The sequence below is a fragment of the Balaenoptera borealis genome (genome assembly GCF_965194805.1).
Source record: "Balaenoptera borealis genome assembly, chromosome: 5".
NCBI classification, from domain to species: domain Eukaryota; kingdom Metazoa; phylum Chordata; class Mammalia; order Artiodactyla; family Balaenopteridae; genus Balaenoptera; species Balaenoptera borealis.
This window is the reverse complement of record NC_138862.1, coordinates 87,112,705-87,131,733: the sequence shown is the minus strand read 5'-3', so window position 1 is coordinate 87,131,733 and position 19,029 is coordinate 87,112,705. Positions and strand designations below refer to the sequence as shown.

Sequence of the window (19,029 nt, the reverse complement as noted above, 5' to 3'; positions counted from 1 at the left end):
GATCCTCCTAAGTAGCATATTCTTTAAAGATTTAGGAGAGGTTGATCTTTAGTTTCATAAGAAATAACAAGTATCTTGATGTTAGGAAAGCTTTTAAATTTATTTTCCATGATATGGTTATTAGTAAACTGGAAAAATCTGCCCTGACCAAACCCTCAGAGATGTATTAGATCACTAATTAAGGGCCTGATAATAATAGAATCCTAGAGCTGTAAGGAAAGCCAGTAATACTCTAAGCCAACCATCTTCCATAAAGACTAGCAAACTCACATCCAATCTGTGTTTGAATATCTTTGGTAAAATTGAGTTCATTTCTCCACCTTTCATTATACACCTACACACACATACAAACAGTTGTACATATTGGTTGTCCAAGGGTGTCTGGATCAGGGCACACAAGTCAAGTCTGAAATCCAACCCTCTAACTCCACCTGCCAAATCATATGCCTGGGTGTGTTATTGTGTCCTCCAGGGAAAAGGAGAGTCTTTATGTATTCAGCCCACTCAGAGAGGGTTTCTTTTTATAATTTGCCCAGAGATGGCACATATCACTGGCATAGTTATTTCCTCTCTCCTATTAGAGAGAGCTTTGACATGTGATTTTTGAATCTTTTTACCCTGTATCTGAATGAGAAGAACTACTCTTCCATATCTCAGGATCCCATATCAGAGTAACTGTGGGAGACATAATAATAAGATCTCCATATTTAGACAGGCTCACAAAATAGACACGTCCCCTGGATGACCATTCTGAGTGCAGCTCCTTCCTTGGATTCCTGGAAAAATGTGTGTGTGTGAGTGTGTGTGTGTGTGTGTGTGTGTGTGCATGTGTGTATCTGGAAAGGTCAAGGCTGGAGGTGTAAGCAACCCTTACAACTGGGTGTAAGCAAATGACATCCTCCTAGGACAGTTCTAACGATGATGTTCTGTCATCTCAATGGTCTCAGGGGTGTGTGTGTGTTAGCACTATTATCAGAATCACTGTTGACAACTAGCTGAGGTGGTGAGGAGGCGTCTAGAACCTCCTAGACACCTCCTCCTTTTTTTTTTCCCCCCTCTTGGAATCGGTGGTTTAAAAAATGTCCATGCAGGGGAGGGGAGTCCCTTGAGGAAAGGAAGGTGGCCACCTGGGGCCCTTTGGTGTAGGCGCAGAGGTGTGGGGGAGAGGAGCTGCCCAAGGCTCACACCAAAATCTCATAGGTGGTGCCACACACCCCTGACACCTTCTTGACTCCTCCCCTTGTGAGGCTACTGAGAGGTGGCTGGCCTGGGCCAGGAGATTCTAGAGGCATGGATTCTAATTCCAAGTGACCTTGGCCAGTTAGAGATATAGTTAGAAACCATTAGGAGAACCTATTATATTTCTAAATCTGCAGCCCCAAACTGTCCTCAGGCTTTAAAAAGGTTGAACCCATTAAACTGCATAGACTGCTTTGACAGTGGAGTGTTGCTTAATTACAGTGGCAATCTAATTATAAGGTTTATAAAGTTTCCCTGTAATTGATTCCCTTTCCAGTGTGTGAAAACTTCACTTGATATGTATTCACTTCTGAAACTCATGGGAATAGACCAGATTCTGGGGCCATGTGTCTTAGAATCAGGAAGACCATGCCAATTGCACTTTGGAGTCCTTATTCAGGACACTAAGGGACTCTTCTGAGTATTTCAATTATTCATTCTTTTATTCTTTCTTTCATCCATTCATTCACCAATTCATTCTTTCATTCATTCAATAAATACTACATTAATAGTATGTACCTAGCACTTCTAGTCTCCAGGGATATAAAAATGTATTGAATATATAGTCAGTGCCACAGAAGGGCTTACAAGTAGCTGGGGAGACTGACAAAAATAAATATTTAAAACTAAATGTTAATTATGGTATAAATGATGGATATAAGATGCTAAGTAAGCATTAAGGAAGACATCCCTAATTCTGCATTGTGTGTGGGGGAGGTGGAAGGGTGCTGGTGGAGGCACAGGGCAGCACTCACAGAGGAGATAACATTTGGGTGGAATATAAAGGATGAGTAAATATTCAGTGTACTGGAGGCAAGAGTTTTGGGATAGGGAAATGAAAAAAAAAAATCCAGAACTGTGAGAGAAGAAGAAAATCAAGCATCTGTCACTATTGTAAACAGCCAAGTATAATGGGCACTGCTGTGGCTAAACTCCTTCTTCCACATACAACATATATGAAACACTTTGCCAGCTCTGTAAAAACATAAGAGCTACCCTATCAAATTACCAATGGCAATTTTCACAGAACTAGCAATTCCCTGACTTCAGACTATACTACAAAGCTACAATAATCAAAACAGTATGGTACTGGCACAAACACAGACACATAGACCAATGGAACAGGATAGAAAGCCCAGAAATAAACCCATGCACTTATGGTCAATTAATCCATGACAAAGGAGGCAAGAATATAAAATGGAGAAAAGACAGTCTCTTCAATAAGTGGTACTGGAAAAACTGAACAGCTACTTGTAAAAAAATGAAATTACAACATTCTCTAACACCATATACAAAAATAAACTCAAAATGGATTAAAGACCTAAATGCAAGACAGGATACTATAAAGCTCCTAGAGGAAAACATAGGCAGAACACTCTTTGACATAAATCACGGCAATATTTTTTGGAATCCATCTCCTAGACCAATGGAAATAAAAACAAAAATAAATAAATGGGACCTAATCAAACTTATAAACTTCTGCACAGCAAAGGAAATCATAAACAAAATGAAAAGACAACCTACGGAATGAGAGAAAATATTTACAAATGATGCAACTGATAAGGGCTTAATATTAAAACATACAAACAGTTCATACAGCTTAATACCAAAAAATGGGCAGAAGACCTAAATAGACATTTCTCCAAAGAAGAAATACAGATGGCCAATAGACACATGAAAAGATTCTCAACATCTCTAATTCTTCGAAAAATGCAAATCAAAACTACAATGAGGTTATCAGCTCACACCAGTCAGAATGGCCATTATCAAAAAGTCTACAAATAATAATGATGGAGAGGGTGTGGAGAAAAGGGAACCCTCCTACACATTGGTAGGAATGTAAATTGGTGCAACCACTTTGGAGAACAGTCTGGAGGTTTCTTAAAAAACTAAAAAACAGTTACCATATGATCCAACAATCCCACTCCTGGACACATATCCAGAAAAGATGAAAACTGTAATTTGAAAAGATACATGCACCCCAACGTTCATAGCAGCATTACATACAATAGCCAAGACATGGAAGCAACCTAAATATCCATCGACAGACGAATGGATAAAGAAGATATGGTGTATATATATATATATATATATATATATATATATATATATATATATATATATACACACACACACACACACACACACACACACACACACACAATGGAATATTACTCAGCCATAAAAAAGAATGAAATAATGCCATTTACAGCAACATGGATGGACCTAGAGATTATCATACTAAGTGAGGTAAGTCAGACAAATATATGACATCACTTATATGTGGAATCTAAACAAATGATACACACTTATATGTGGAGCCTAAAATATGACACAAATGAACCTATCTATGAAACAGAAACAGAATCATGGATAGAGAACGGACTGGTGGTTGCCAAGGGGGAGGGGGTTGGGGGAGGGGTGAAATGGGAGGTTTGGGTTAGCCGATATAAGCTTTTATATATAGAATGGATAAACAACAAGGTCCTACTATATGGCACAGAGAACTATATTCAATATCCTATGATAAACCATAATGGAAGAATATAAAAAAAAGAATGTATATATAAGTATAACTGAATCTCTTTGCTGTACAGCAGAAATTAACATAGCATTGTAAATCAACTATATTTCAATTAAAAAAAAAACATAAGAGCTAATCCTTACAAAGTCATCACAACGTATGGGTACATTTATTATATTCTTGCCATAGATGGGGAAAGTGAGGTTTAGAGAGGATAAGTTATTAGAGCAAGATCCCACAGATAATATGTGGTGAATCTAGGATTTGAACTTGGGACTGTCTGATCCTGAGCGCAAGCTCTTAACCAGTATGTTTCTGTAGCCTCTTCAAATGTGAGAGATCATTAAGCAATGTCTGATGCATGCCATCAAAAGCCTTTCAGCATCTTTCCCCCCACCTCATTTTTGGGGAAGGCTATTAGTACCAGAAGTCTGGGCCATCAAGATCTAGCCCTCAGTTTCCTCATATGTGAAATGACAAAGTTGTGCTATGTGAACCCTAAAGACATTTATATCTCCAGGATTCTATTTTAATTTAATCTTGCCCCAAGCTTAAGAACACTTTCTTTTGTCTTATATAACCTTCCTAAAGGCTTATATAATAGGCTGCATATCAATATTAATGACTCAAATGCATAGAGCACCTTGATTATAATCATTCTTTGGATGAATATGAAACACTAATGTGCCCAGTTTTCCACATTAAGTTCCTGCGTATGGAGGGAAAAATGTTCTTATCACTAAGGTACATGATATGTATTTTAATCCCCTGATTAATTACTAAATCCTTCGCAGGGCTCTTTCTAATTTCTCAAAAAGAATGGAAGTGAGCAGTAAATGGACACTGATGAATGACGGAGGGATCATTCTACTCTTCTTTGCTGCACGATTTAATAAACCAATATATTCTAGCTTTACTGTATTCTCCTGCAGGCCTGCATGTAATGGCAGGTAGTACCAAATAAGCACAGGACTTAAAGAGAATTATTTTCTTTTAACTCTTATCCCTCAAGGCCGATTGAACTCTAGTTAGGTCAAGATAGAGAGGTGTTTGTTTTACTTTCAAGCAATATCTATAACATGTTATAGTGGATACTGGCTTTTTAATTTTTTTAACTTTCCCAAATCTAAACTCTGTATTTGGGAAACTGTCCACTTTTGGAATATTGGTGGCAAGCAGAAATGCATTTTCCCAGACTACCTTGCAAATACGGTATGGATGTGTTGACTCAGTTCCACCAACCAGCTACACCTGACCCCACTTTGAATTGAGTTTTGGGGGCACATAGTCATGGTAGAACATTCATCCTGGGAGTGGGGGGCAGCAGCTGAAGCTCCAACATGGGGTTTTCGTGGTCCCTCCATTTGGAGCCTAGTTCTAGGAGTCTGTGAGTATCCTAATGTGTTTTTTTTAAATATTTTAGAAACCTTTTTATTTTGAAATAATCGCAAGCCTACAGAAAAATTGCAAGAATAGTACAATGGACTCCCATAATACCCTTTACCCAGATTTACCAATTTTTAACATTTTGCTATATTTGGGCATTCTCTCTCTCTATGTAATTATATCATGCATATTATTATTTTCATTATTCCAAATCACTTGAGAGTAGGTTACCTGTACTGTGCCCCTTTGCCCCTTCATGCTGCAGCATGTATTTCCTGTGAACAAAGATATTCTCTTGCCACAGCCATAGTTTAGTTATCAAGATCAGCACATATAACAGTAACACTAATCTAACATCTAGTCCATATTCAAGTTTCAATTGTGCCACACTGTGCTTTATGACAATTTTCTTTCCCAGTCCAAGATCTAGTCCACTATCACGTACTGCATTTAGCTGTCATTGTCTCTTTTGTCTTCTTTTAATTTGTAAACATCTCAGTTTTTCCTTGTTTTTCATGATACTCACATTTTTGAAAAACATAATCTGCTTATTCTATAGAATATCCCTCATTTTAGGTTTGTCTGAGATTTTCTCATGATTATATTCAGGTTGTGCATCCTCAGCAGTACTGCTATAGGAATGATGTGTCCTTCTCAGGGCATTGCAGCCAGAGATGGACAGCCAGGTGATCACCTTATCGGTGATGCTGCTTTTGGTAACTTAGTGTGCAATTTCTCCATGGAAAAGGCATGATTTTTTGTTTTGTAATTTATGTGGGTGACATTTTGATGTTATATAAATATCCTGTTTCTCCTCAAACTGCCTCTTTCCTCAGATTTAGCATCCATTGACCATTATTCTTGCTTGAATCAATTTTTACTATGATTTTTGCAAAAATGGTGATTTTTTTATCTTCAACATTCTTTCCATGCTTTCAATTGTCCAAATATACTTCTAATAAATTCCCTTTATGCTTAAATGAGCCAGAGTTGTCTTCTGTTTTCTGAGTTGTTTCTTACAGCTAAGAACTCCTGATGGCTTTACTTGTATATTTAGGCAACTAGTTCCAAGAACCTATCAAACCAGTTTACTCAAATGGTCAGACTAGTCAGTCCAAGGAGAGACAGTGAGGAACACCTTTAGGAAATAAAAATGATACAGCTTTTCATGGCACTTCATTCCACTTTTAAAACAGACTTACAGACCAGACTTTCTTCCATTGTCAGCCAAACAAATGACTACTAAAATTGAATATGTAAAATATCAAATAGGTTCCTTAAGAAACTATTTGATATTTTACATATTCAATTTTAGTAGATTCCTTAAGAAACTAAAAATAGAACTACCATAGGATCCAGCAATCCCACTCCTGGGCATATGTCTGGAGAAAAACATGGTTCAAAAGGATACATGCACCCCAATATTCGTTGCAGTGCTGTTTACGATAGCCAAGACATGGAAGCAACCTATGTGTCCATCAACAGATGAACGGATAAAGATGATGTGGTACATATATACAATGGAATATTGCTCAGCCATTAAAAAGAATGAAATAATGCCATTTGCAGCAACATGGATGGACCTGGAGATTATCATACAAAGTGAAGTAAATCAGACAGAGAAAGACAAATAACATATGATATCACTTATATGCGGAAACTAAAAAAAACTGATACAAATGAACTTATTTACAAAACAGAAACAGATGCACAGACTTAGAGAATGAACTTATGGTTACCAGGGGGGAAGGGTGGGGGGGGGAGGGATAGACTGGGAGTTTGAGATTGACATGTACACACTGCTATATTTAAAATAGATAAACAACAAGGACCTAATGTATAGCACAGGTAACGCTGCTCAATATTCTGTAATAACCTAAATGGTAAAAGAATTTGAAAAAGAATAGATACATGTATATGTATAACTGAATCACTTTGCTGTACACCTGAAACTAATACAACATTGTTCATCAACTATGTTCCAATATAAAATAAAAATTAAAAAAAAATAAAAGATTAAAAAAAATCAAATAGTTACACTAACAGCAAAAAGCAGGAAAAAATCAATTTTTGTGACTAAATGCCAAACACTTGGATATTTGAAAACATCTAGTAGTTTATTATAATGCTTACTTTTCACTTAGATTTTTATTTTAATTCAAAATAAAGAGTAAAAAGTGTAATGGGAATAGCACACTAGGATAAGGCAGCTTTCATTACAGTACTACCTCTGCTAACTAAGTTATATGGGACCTTTTGAGCAAGTCTCTTATTTACCGGACCTCAGTTTCCTCATCAGTGAAATGAAATGGTTGAACAAAACAATTTCAAGAGTCCTTCAAATTCAGGATTCTGTGACCTCAAAGCTGAACATTACTGCAGTTGTTGGAGACATAAGGAACTGTTAACCTAGAATATTCTAATCCATGTATGGATTCACGATTATTCTGGTATAAAGACCTAACACCTGTGAGATAACTCCCAAGTTATTCAGAGAATAGAAACATCAGAACAATTTAGAGGACAATTTAGTCTAAAGATGCTACAGCAGTCTTAGGCTGTCTGAGTAGATGTTTTTCCCAGGAGATAAATAATCTCACAGTGCTTGGCATTGGTCAGATCACATCTTGAGCAGTGTGTCTTGTTCCGAGGCCATACTTTCGTGGAGCCATTAAGCATCAGAAATGTCATTATGAGAAACGATTAGTGAACTGGGCTGTTTATCTTGGAGAAGAAAAGACTTAATGGGATGAAGACATAATAGTTCTCTAAATATTTGAAGGCTTATTATATTCAGATGGAACATAATATGTTTGCTGAGCTTTCCCCAGACGGAAAAACTATAACCAATTAGGCGGAGGTTATGATATCAATATAAGAAAGAAATTTTATTCAAACATAGTTGTGATAGTTGCTCTTGCCAGCTCCTCTCTCAGGTACCTCATTATGCCTCTGTGATGTCAGAAAACTAGCCAAGAATCTAACTTTTTGCTAAGGTCTCAGTGCAATAGATCAGGTCCTGTTCTCTATGTAGATGTTTTCAGATCAGTGCATCCTAAATGTTAATGTACGTATAAATCACTGGGTATCTTGGAAAATTCAGTTTCTGATTCAGTAGATCTGGAGTGGGACCTGAGAGTCTGCATTTCCAATAAGCTCCCAGGTGTTTCATGTGCACATAATCACCTGTCCGTTCAGATGTTATGTCCCTGCATGATCAGAGGATACCATTCCACATAAGCATGTATGTTACAGTTAACACCCATGTGAAAGGAAGTAAAAAGATGTTTTGCACCTGTAGCAGCTTCATGTTATGATGTTTAAATGTTTTCCTCTTTCTCATCTCCTTGAAGAGGTTCCATATTTTCTAACCTTTCACTATTTTTGATCACTTTGCATCATGGTACTGGCAAGGCTCTGTCTGATGCTCACCCATATACTTTCAGAGAACCAGGAATATTCCCCCCAGGACATACTGGGTTTTGCTTACTATAGGTCATTACTTCAGTCGACCATAACCATTTTTGGTGGGACACACAGACACGCGCACACAAACACACATGCCATCTCATGGTGCTTTTCACTGGATTTCATCCACAGGCATAATGGTCTCGGGTCAGAGGCCTGCGTGTGCACAGGGGCACTGTGCTCTGTTCACATTCAGCTCCCCCTTCACTCTTGGCCTCTTCCATCTCCAAGCAGGCAGCTCACCACAGTGAGAACTGGGTACTGTATCCAGCGTCTTCTTACTGTCGTTGCCTTGAGGAAACTTTTTACCTCACCCTGATATGATACCAGTTTTAACCTTCAAGGATGTACAGAATAATTCTATCCCCTTCTTACATAATAATCCTTCATATATTTATATAAAGTCATCATGGTCTCCTCGAGTCTTTACTTTCCAAGCTAAACATCCCCAGTTCCTTCTATCATTACTCATACGAAATGGTTCTGAATTCTTCTACCATACCAGTTGCTTTAAAAACGGCATAATTTTTAAGAGGCTGTGTGGGAGTGGGAATTTTGTGGCTCCCTACGTAGATTTCTGGCATCTGGCATCACAACAGCACCAATCAGCTCTTGGAATCTCCATGATTTATAGATGACCATATGGCATTCTGTTTGGAAGAAAAAGTTTTTGCTACACCACCTCCCACTTACAGAGTTTGTCTGGTTTCTCAGGGCTTTCTATGCATGAAGAGGAGCTTTGGGGAGTTGTGTATGCACCTGCAATGCAAACTCTCCTATTTGGCTTAGGTTCACCCCATTTCAGAGCTGTTGGCAGAGTTCTGTGTGTTTCTCTTGAATGAAATGGTGGATAAGCAGCCTCTTCCTATCTAAATGAGCTCATTATTTTTCATCTGTGAAATTTTTAATGGTCATTATCTAAAAATAATAAAGATGATCAATCTAGTGAAATCTCACATGGAGAATAATAATGGTTATTTATCTAATAGAGTTTTAATAGGAGAAGTAGTATATTGGTACTAATAAGGATCAGTCAAAAATGACAATATGACACCTAAAGCACAAAGAACAAAATAAAAAATAAACAAGTAGGACTACATCAAAGTAAAAAAGCTTCTGCACAGCAAAAGAAACCACGAACAAAATGAAAAGAAAACCTATGTAACTGGAAAAAATATTTGTAAAACATATATCTGATAAAGGGTTAATATTAAAAATATGTAAAGAACTTATAGCAAAAAACCCAAATAACCCAATTAAAAATGGGCAAAGGACCTGAATAGACAATTCTCCAAGGAAGATATAAGAAAGGCTACACGTACATGAAAAGATGCTCAACATCACTAGACATTAGGGAAGAGCAAATTAAAACCACAGTGAGATATTACCTCATGTCTGTTAGAATGGCCAACATCCAAAAAACAAGAAACGACAAATAACAAATGCTGGTGTGGATGTGGAGAAAAGGGAATTGTTGTGCACTGTTGGTGGGATTGCAAATTGGTATGGTGACTAGGAAAACAATATGGAGGATCCTTAAAAATTTAAAAATAGAACTACTATATGATCCAGCAATTCCACTTTTGGGAATATATCCAAAGGAAACAAAAACACTAACTCAAAAAATATTGGCACACCCACATTCCTAGCAGCACTATTTACAATTGCTAAGACATGAAAACAACTGAAGTGTCCACTAGTGGATGAATGGCTAAAGAAGTTGTGATATATATATACATATATATATATATATATATATATATATATATATATATACACACACACACACACACACAATGGATTATTACTTAGCCATAAAAAATGAGGACACCGTACCATTTGTGACAACATGGATGGACATTCAAGGCATTATGCTAAGTGAAATAAGTCACTCAGAGATAGGCAAATACTATATGATCTCACTTATATGGGTAATCTAAGAACAAATAAACAAACGCAGAAAAAGAGATCAGACTTGTGATTACCTAAGGCAGAGGGTGAAGGAGGGGGAATTGGAGGGGGAATTGGAGGAAGGTGGTCAAAAGGCACAAACTTCCAGTTATAAGATAAATAAGTACTAGGGAGGTAATGCACAACCTGATGACTACAGCTAATATTGCTGGATGATATATAGGAAAGTTGTTAGAATAAAACCTAAGAGCTCTCATCACAAGGAAGAAATGTTCTTCCTTTTTCCCTTCTTTCTTTTTATTGTATCTACATAAGAAGATGGACGGTAGCCTAACCTGTTGTGTCACAATATAGGTAAGTCAAACCATCATGCTGTATGCTTTAAACTTACACAGTGATGTGTGTCAATTATGTCTCAATAAAACTGGGGAAAAAAACAGACAAAATATACAAAACAATGATTTTTAAACACTGGGAAGAAAGGCCTCACAGGATCCCTGAGAGAAGGGAAACAAATAAGGTGAGCACTGTGACTGCCCTACTTACAGCCGGGAAAGAGTTTCCAGGACATAATGTAGGAAGCGAGGACCCCAAAATGTCTGGTATCCTCACTAAGCTGAGGAGACGGAGTGGAGGATTTGAGGAGGCCCGGGTGTTAGACTCTACAGGGCAGAATGCTAGGGAGAAGTCTGCACAGGGTGAGAGCTCTGGAGACATGCAGAGGCTTCCCCCACTAGTCTTCCCCTGAGCTCTGATCATGTATGTGAGGAAGCTACCCTCAGACCATCAGAAAGGAACAGCCAGAGCACTTCTTAGAGCTCAGACAGGGCTATAAAGAGTTCACATGCCCAAAACCAAGTCAAGAAATCTCCTGATGAGTGCGACATCAGATAAAGTACTCAGAAGAATATTACCTCAGAAGACAGGACAAGTCAGCCCTATCCCAAAAACTTTTGGTAGCTTCTAGTATCACGTAAAAACTCTTAAAAGCAAACCTTGAAATGATCAAACCAAGTATGTTAGTTGTGTCCAAACACAAAACTTAAAAAAAAAAGGAATTAAAAAATATCCAGCACCCAACAATGTAAGATTCACAATGTCTGGCATCCAATCAAAAAGTACCAGGCATACAAAGAAGCAGGAAAATACAGCCCATAATGAAGATAAAAATCAATCAATAGAAACAGTCCACAAAATGACACAGATAACAGAATTGGTAAACAAGGACATTAAAACAGCTACCGGTAAATGTACTTTCATGTGTTCACTGCCTACCTCCTAGGTCATAAATGTATTCTCCTATTTTAACCTACTTGGGATGGACTTCTGTGTACATGCAAAATAGAAGTCAAGATTCACCTTTTAAAAAATTATATAGATATCCAATTAACCAAGAATCATTGATTGACAAAGAACATTTTCCTCTTGCAATGCCAGTGTCACCTCTGTCATAAATAACGTATTTATAAAAGAAAAAAAAATGACATTATATGACAATATTGGTAGTGTGCTATATTAGACTCTGGGCTCTGAACAATTAGCCATGGTCTTGATATTTAACCAACAGGGTATTAGCTATCTTCCTGTTTATATTCTGTAAAATATAATAATATATAAGATATACAAATCTTTCTTAACAGGCTTGGAAAAAGTCTTCCATTTGGTATCCCTAGTAAAGGGGATGGCATAGGTGAGGAGGGGTGGGAACTGGGTGAGGTGAAGATGAAGGAAGGGGTCATTGAAAGAAATGTAACCCCCAATTCACAGCATCTGGTCTCTGATCCGTGGGTTACATGCTATAGTTCAAGGTGATTTTTTTCCTTCTACAAAGTCTGAATGATAAAAAGGCTTCATATTTCAGAAACTTGGCAACCCCATTTTCCTTATTGGTGTATTTGAAATGACATCATGTTTAGATGTCGCCAAACACTCAGATTGGACTTAGGTCCCATAGGGAAACATTAGGCTGTAGTGTGCCCTCACTTTCAGTGCAAGAAATGCACACCGGTTATTCCATAAATGTATCAAGAAATTAATTCTAGAATATAAAATCTTTAAACGGCGCTAACTTATGCCTGTGTTGGCAACATGTGATCTCAATGAAAAGTGTAAAAAAGCAGCCTGCCAGATGTTTTGACTACATGGTGCATCACATCTTAATGTTTCTTAGGTTGGCAGTGGTAATACTAGAGATGCAAGATTTTAAAATTAACAAGTTCTGTTTTAACCTTTTCTTATTCTTTACTTTAAAAATGTTTTATAGTCAAAACATTTGTATGCTAGAATTTTTTCTTTCAAACACATGTTTTTAGGAAGAATGTTTATAAACCATAAACAAAATCTAGGAAGAACATATTGTGTTTCTTACAGTAAGTCTATAATGTAAACTGTTGGCCGGTATAGCTGGGGAATGAGATTTTCAGGTTAACCAAGTATTCAGCAATATTATACCATAAGTATTATAATTTTTAAGTGCTAGAAGCTCAGTATTACTCTCATATCAAGCATGATTTGCTTGTAAATATATAGGAAGGCACTTCGGAATCTTGCTGGAGCTTGTGTCATAATTTTGCACAGCAGCTTCAGCGTACATGAATTTCCTTCAACAGAGTTCTGGTTAATACTATTTCAGACAATAAATTCATGTCTGAAATAAATTCATTCAAGGAGTATTAATACTGATTATCATTCATAGGAGGACTTCGAGGAGGAAAGGCAGGTACTATTTGAGCTGGTGGGGGGGAGAGGGGAGGGGAGGGCGGTAGCTATCCATGACCAAATCAACAAAATCAACCTCAGCCCTAGGCCGGCATTACCTCATTCGCCTTAAAACATAACCCTCCCCTGCAAAAAACTCCTAATTTTCAAAGATTTCCCCCTAAAAATGCGAATATGGTGTGTGTGTGTGTATGTGTGTGGTATATTGGTATTAATTATATTTTTGTTAGCAAAGGGTTGATAAAGAAATGACACAGGATAGAAAATGGTGGCATCAGGAGGGGAAAAATGGATCTTTTAGAAAAGTGGAAGTATCCATGACAAATATTATCTACTTTACAATTTTGCTTTAGGTATCAGTTATGACAAACTGCTGTTATAGATGTTGAAAACATTCTATGCCCTTACTTTGGACTGGCTTCTTATGTTCGTTGTTTCTAGTGAACCAAATGAGTCTCCAGTGGCCAGATCTAATGTATTAACATAATTTATGTTATCCAAGCTGTTCCCCTTCATGAAAAAAATTTTTTAAAGGCTTAAGTAAAGTCGTAAATAAAAACACAAAACCCCTTTGGGGGAAGACAAATAAATGGCTACTTTTTGAAATGTTAATAATTTTATAATTTTTGTCATTTAAATTTTCTTAATTAATGTCTTGTGAAGCCAGAGGGTGTGGAATTTTTCCTCAGCAGGCTTGAATAAGTCAAAAAAGTCTGTTTTCAATGCCTATAATAAAGATCAGTTACAATTACGAATAGATTTTTTTGATTGTCTTCTGAAATAACTTTCTTTTGTAACAAAAAATACTACTGGGGATCCTTTATTAAAAACAAGAAAATCTTAGTTCAAAATTGAAATTACATTGCCTTGTATTTATACCATTTCAGAAAAAAGGTTTGGCTAAGGGAACATTCAGAGACATGTAATTATTTTGCTCTAATTGGCAGTGTTAAGTCATATGGCCATATACAAATAAGCATCACAGTGCAGAGCACACAGCGGTATTGGAGGGATTAAGATCACAGGTCATCTGTGAGAAACAGAAAGTTGGTTAGAACTGATGCCAAAGTGCATTTAAACACCATTGGCCCCCTGGTCAAAAGGGAAAAAGAAGTAAATCTAAAAGTCACTAAAGAAACAACCTTTGCTTAAGTTGCTGGGGTGATGAATTCCCCTTGGAAATAATTGCTGAGGCACTTGGAAAACAGCACAGCTCTGGGGCCCTACTCCTAAGAAATACACCTGTGGCATTCACTTTGAAACCAAGAAATCTACACTACTATGCAGTGCTGTCTATCTATCTGTAATAGATGTCAACTTTTATCTTCTAATGAACTAGCAGAGTAAACCAAATGTGTGATTTTAAAATACTGTGGCTTCTAAAATGAATTCAGTTTCTATGGTAAACTGGATGAATTAGACATATGTATAAGAATTAATAGACTTTATTTACAAACTCGTTAAGTTGCAGAAACGAAGGCACCACAGGAGTTTTAAATCAGACTATTTTTTAAGACTTCATGTGAACACCTCCCCGCTCAGACTGTCTAGTTACAAAGCATTTTATTTTAAAATCTCTTGGATACAGAAACGAGTAGAATTAGAAGGCAGAGCTAATGATTGCAAATATTTTCTGTTTCACTCCTGTTTTAAGGTATCAGCCAAGTAACACCAGTGTTTCAAATGAACTCCAAAGTTGGCAGAAATGTTAGTAAATCTGCTCACCCCTGGTCCACTTTACCAAATATGTATTCAGATTTTAAATCACAAATATTTTGGAGTGTTTGGGCTATGCTTCTTTTCCCTTGTGATTAGAGTCAGGTAGCACAGGAAGATGATACTATCTCTGATAAGGAAAGATTCTTTATTTAATGTAAATGTACCAACACAATGGAGATTTTGTCTATAGGCTAAATACTATTCTCTGGGAAAGACACTGGGGTTTTAAAATGTCAGCAAGTAACTATTATAAATCAGATTGAAATAAGTGGTTTTTTTGGGGGTGGGGTGTTCCCACTCAGATGATCATATCATTTAATACCTACTAAACTATTAAAGCCTTAGAAGTTAACATCAGTGGTCAATAGTAAAAAGGAGAAAAGTACTGTGCTCTGAAATTTTGGCAAGCATATTGATTACAGTATTTAGTAATGTTTCCAAGCTAAGCTTGGCAGCAAAGATTTGTGAGTTTTACTGCAAGCCATCATATTTGCTGTTATAGAAGTACACAAGCAAAAAACATTAAGGCAGGATCATATGCAGAGTCTTACATTTTGTCTATTCTCTCAAAGTGAAATGAAACCCTCAGACATTATTCTAGACAATTCAAGTTTCAGTAACATCAATCCTTGAAGTATTCAGAAAATTTAGTTTAAATTGTTTTGGGGGTGCCTGAGTTTATCAGATTGTTGCTTCAATTCTTCATTCACAAAAACATATTTTCAAACAAAAAATAATGTGGAAAGTTTTAGTAAATTGCCCAAGTAGTCAATTATGAATTTTGTGTGAATGAGCAATTTTCTGAAGATTGACTCCATTTATTAAAATCTTCCTATTTTTACTCCTGTGGAGAAACTGTTTAGGTATAATAAATAGATAATACATAAAATTATAAGTATCATTCTTGGGTGAAGATGAAACATAGAACTATGGTAATAACCCTTTGTTAATTTTTTTAGCTGTGATTGTTTGAATGGTTCTTTGTTACTAAACTTTCCAATTAGTGTAGCTTTAATAAGAAACATGCAGATCGTATTTATTGTTTATATTTAGAAATATATTTCAGGCACTAATTATTGTCCAACAACTGTGATATAATTCTATTAATAATTTTCAAAACAGGATGATGTCAGTAATACGGGAAATGCTTTTAGAATTCTGATAGTGCTGATTCAGAATTCTTACAAAACTTAAGAATATGATACAATACCATTTTATATAAAAATAAATTGTAATACAAAAGAATTTCCCCAAAGACTCAGAAATTAAATATTGGGTAATACTAAGTCACAAATGCAGTAACATGTTAATTTATCTATTTTAAATTGCTCTAAAGACACAGAAGTAACATCCTCAGTATTCATACACATTATACACCAGAGTGAAAGCACCACATATGATAACTGTATTTGACCATCTTTGTAATGGAAAGGAAGCCCAAACATTAAGTCCATGACTAAAGCATTTAGGAACAGTAAAAAAAAAGAGCTCAGTTTACACTTTAGGAAGCTGAGTTAGTATTTCATTTTTTTCCCCTCAAAGCATACACCTGCCTTTATAAGGAAGAACCAACCATGTGAATGAGAACTGGAATCAAGGTTAAAGTAATCTTGCCCAAGAGAGTAGAGAACATCAGAGAGAAGCAGTGGCTCAGCTCAGATGAGTTTTAATAACCAGAGACAGCACCTCCCCTGAAAAACATTAGAGCCTCTTGGACATGTTTGAAATTCATCCTCCTAAGTCATCCTGTGACTATAGGGATAGATGACAATGTCCCATCATCTGAAGGGGGAAAATACAGCACAAACCATTTAAAAAATTATCACTTTAAAAAATAATACGAAAGTGGCAAAGTGTTCCAACTGCCAAGAAACCTTTGCAGATGATACAGGAAAAGCTTTGTCTTTCCTATTATTGTTTGCCCTTCAGTTGACATACATGCCGAGTTGCATCAATAGGATTACAACGGAAACACGGTCATCTCCAGGTTTCCTCTTTTTGGATTCCTTGATCTTGTTTAAAGAAACAGGCTCAGGGAATGCACAGAAAACAAACTTCCCAATCAAAGTTCTGAGGTATTTCCTCCCCTTCTCCCACAGAAACCCGTCTAGTTTTACCGAAAGCACCGGACTGAAATGTTATGGTCACGTTGCACCACTTCACTTGTTGAACTGTATGAAGGCAGCACTTGACCACAGTAACTTGGTGAACCCCCTGGCTCCTATATTAGTCCCCAAGATCCCTATTCAGTTCGATGGAAATGTCTTACCTGCATGTGTCCCTGGTACATTCTGCTTCAGCTTCTTTAGGGCTCCCTGAGGCTGCCGGATGCTTTCCCCCCCGTGCTGACTTGCACACCAACAGAGGGGAGAAGATGGGTTCTCAGAGGGTGCCCCTGAGCCAGGTCAAGGCTCCAGGTAGCCTGGCCGGCGGCGGCCCCTTGACAGAGCTTTAGGCTGTCGGGAACTGTTCTTCGCTCGGGGTTCTGAAAGCGGACACAGCAGAGCAAGCAGAGGAGGCGAGGAGCCCCGGCGGCCACACTCTCCCGCAGGCGCAGGTCCTGCTCGCCGGGCGTCTCTAAAACTCACTCCTTCTCCGCCGAACACTTTCTCGCTTCCTGCCTGGCTGCCTCATGTCTCTCTCACTCTTTCCACAGCGAACCCCTTCCTCCTCCCCGCCCTGACGTGAGCGCCCACACCAGCCGCTGCCGCCGCCGCCGCCGCCGCCGCAGCTGCCGAGCGGGGCGCGCGCCGCCCTCCCGGCCGCGTCCCTGCCGAGAGGCCGCGGGGCCGGACACGCGCGCGCGCGTCCCCGGCGGGCCCCGGGAGCGGCCGAGGCAGGCGCGCGCCCCCCTGCGCGCCTGATCGGGAATGCGCGCACGTGGCGCCTAAGTGCCCGCGGGCGGTGGCGGTCTTACTAGGTGTTCAGGTGCGGCATCGGCTTCTAGGGAGACTCCAGCCGAGCTGGCGGCTAGTTGCAAGAAAAGTAGGAGGAATATATATGTATTGTCTCTCCAGGAGCCATCAATACCGACTAAGCCCATCATCCTACAGACAGAATAAGCTGAGCACGGGGGTTTCCGAAGAGTTTACTTCTGTTCTGATTCAGCTCTCACAAGTTACCTCCCTGTCAATCGGTGAATTAAGCCCCTCCCCACTCACCCCACCCCTAATTCATTGCTGACTACCCTGAAATTGCAAACTCCAGTCCCTAAGGGCCTTCCACGATTTGTTTTTCTCTCTAGCACTTAACATCACCTAACATCCTGTATATTTTATATATTTATTGTCTGTCTCTATATATACAATGTTATTTCCATGAGATCAGGGATATTTGGGGAAAGAATGTATCTGTTTTTGCACGGTGTGTCAGGGCATAGTACAGTACCTCCTGGCACATGGTAGGCACCCTATAAATATTTGTTGAATGAATGGGTGTTTACTACGTAATATACAGGTAGAGTGCATTTAATATGGCTCAAGTCGAAGAGAGTGGATAGTTTGATGTAATGTTTACATTATAAATGTATATACATACACATACACACACCATGTGCTGGTGTATGTGTGTATACCTTGATTACCTACTTTTGTTGGTAAAAAGATCTCCAATCACACATGTCCCCCAAATTATATACAACGTGATATAATCCCCCAAATCTTGCATATAGCATGATATACTTTTCATAAAGTTAAAAACAAAGACCAAACTCCCTAGGAATATAAACGTATTTGTATATAACTATATGAAAAGAAAAGCAGTAGAACAATTAATATAGTCTTTAAAATGTTGGTGACGCTGGGTAAGGGGAGGTATGGGAAAGAGATGAGGAGGTATTTTATATGAAGGTTAATTGTCAGTGTTTTAGCTATTAAGTTGGGTGGTGATTCACAGACATGTATTATCCTATAAAAATCAAATGTAACTAAATAAAACAAAGCCATGCATAGACTAGTGAGGAGAGAGTGAAATGAACCCCCAAAAATGGTTAATCCAATTTAATGCACCTGAGGTCCTAAAACAATCAACCAACCAAACACAAAATGACTAAGACTTGTAGGCAG

General features: G+C 37.9%; 1 protein-coding gene across 3 annotated transcripts in view; it reads right to left on the bottom strand.

Moving 5' to 3' along the window:
* PEX5L (peroxisomal biogenesis factor 5 like) overlaps nucleotides 1-17,639 on the bottom strand; it is a 243,044-nt gene extending 225,405 nt beyond the window's left edge. For all 3 annotated transcript variants that reach the window (XM_082394029.1, XM_082394033.1, XM_082394026.1), the window contains exon 1: nucleotides 17,235-17,639. In XM_082394029.1, coding sequence (XP_082250155.1) covers nucleotides 17,235-17,255 — 21 coding nt within the window. In that variant the 5' untranslated portion in view covers nucleotides 17,256-17,639. The remainder of the gene's footprint in view (nucleotides 1-17,234) is intronic.
* Between the last annotated feature and the right edge of the window lie 1,390 nt (nucleotides 17,640-19,029).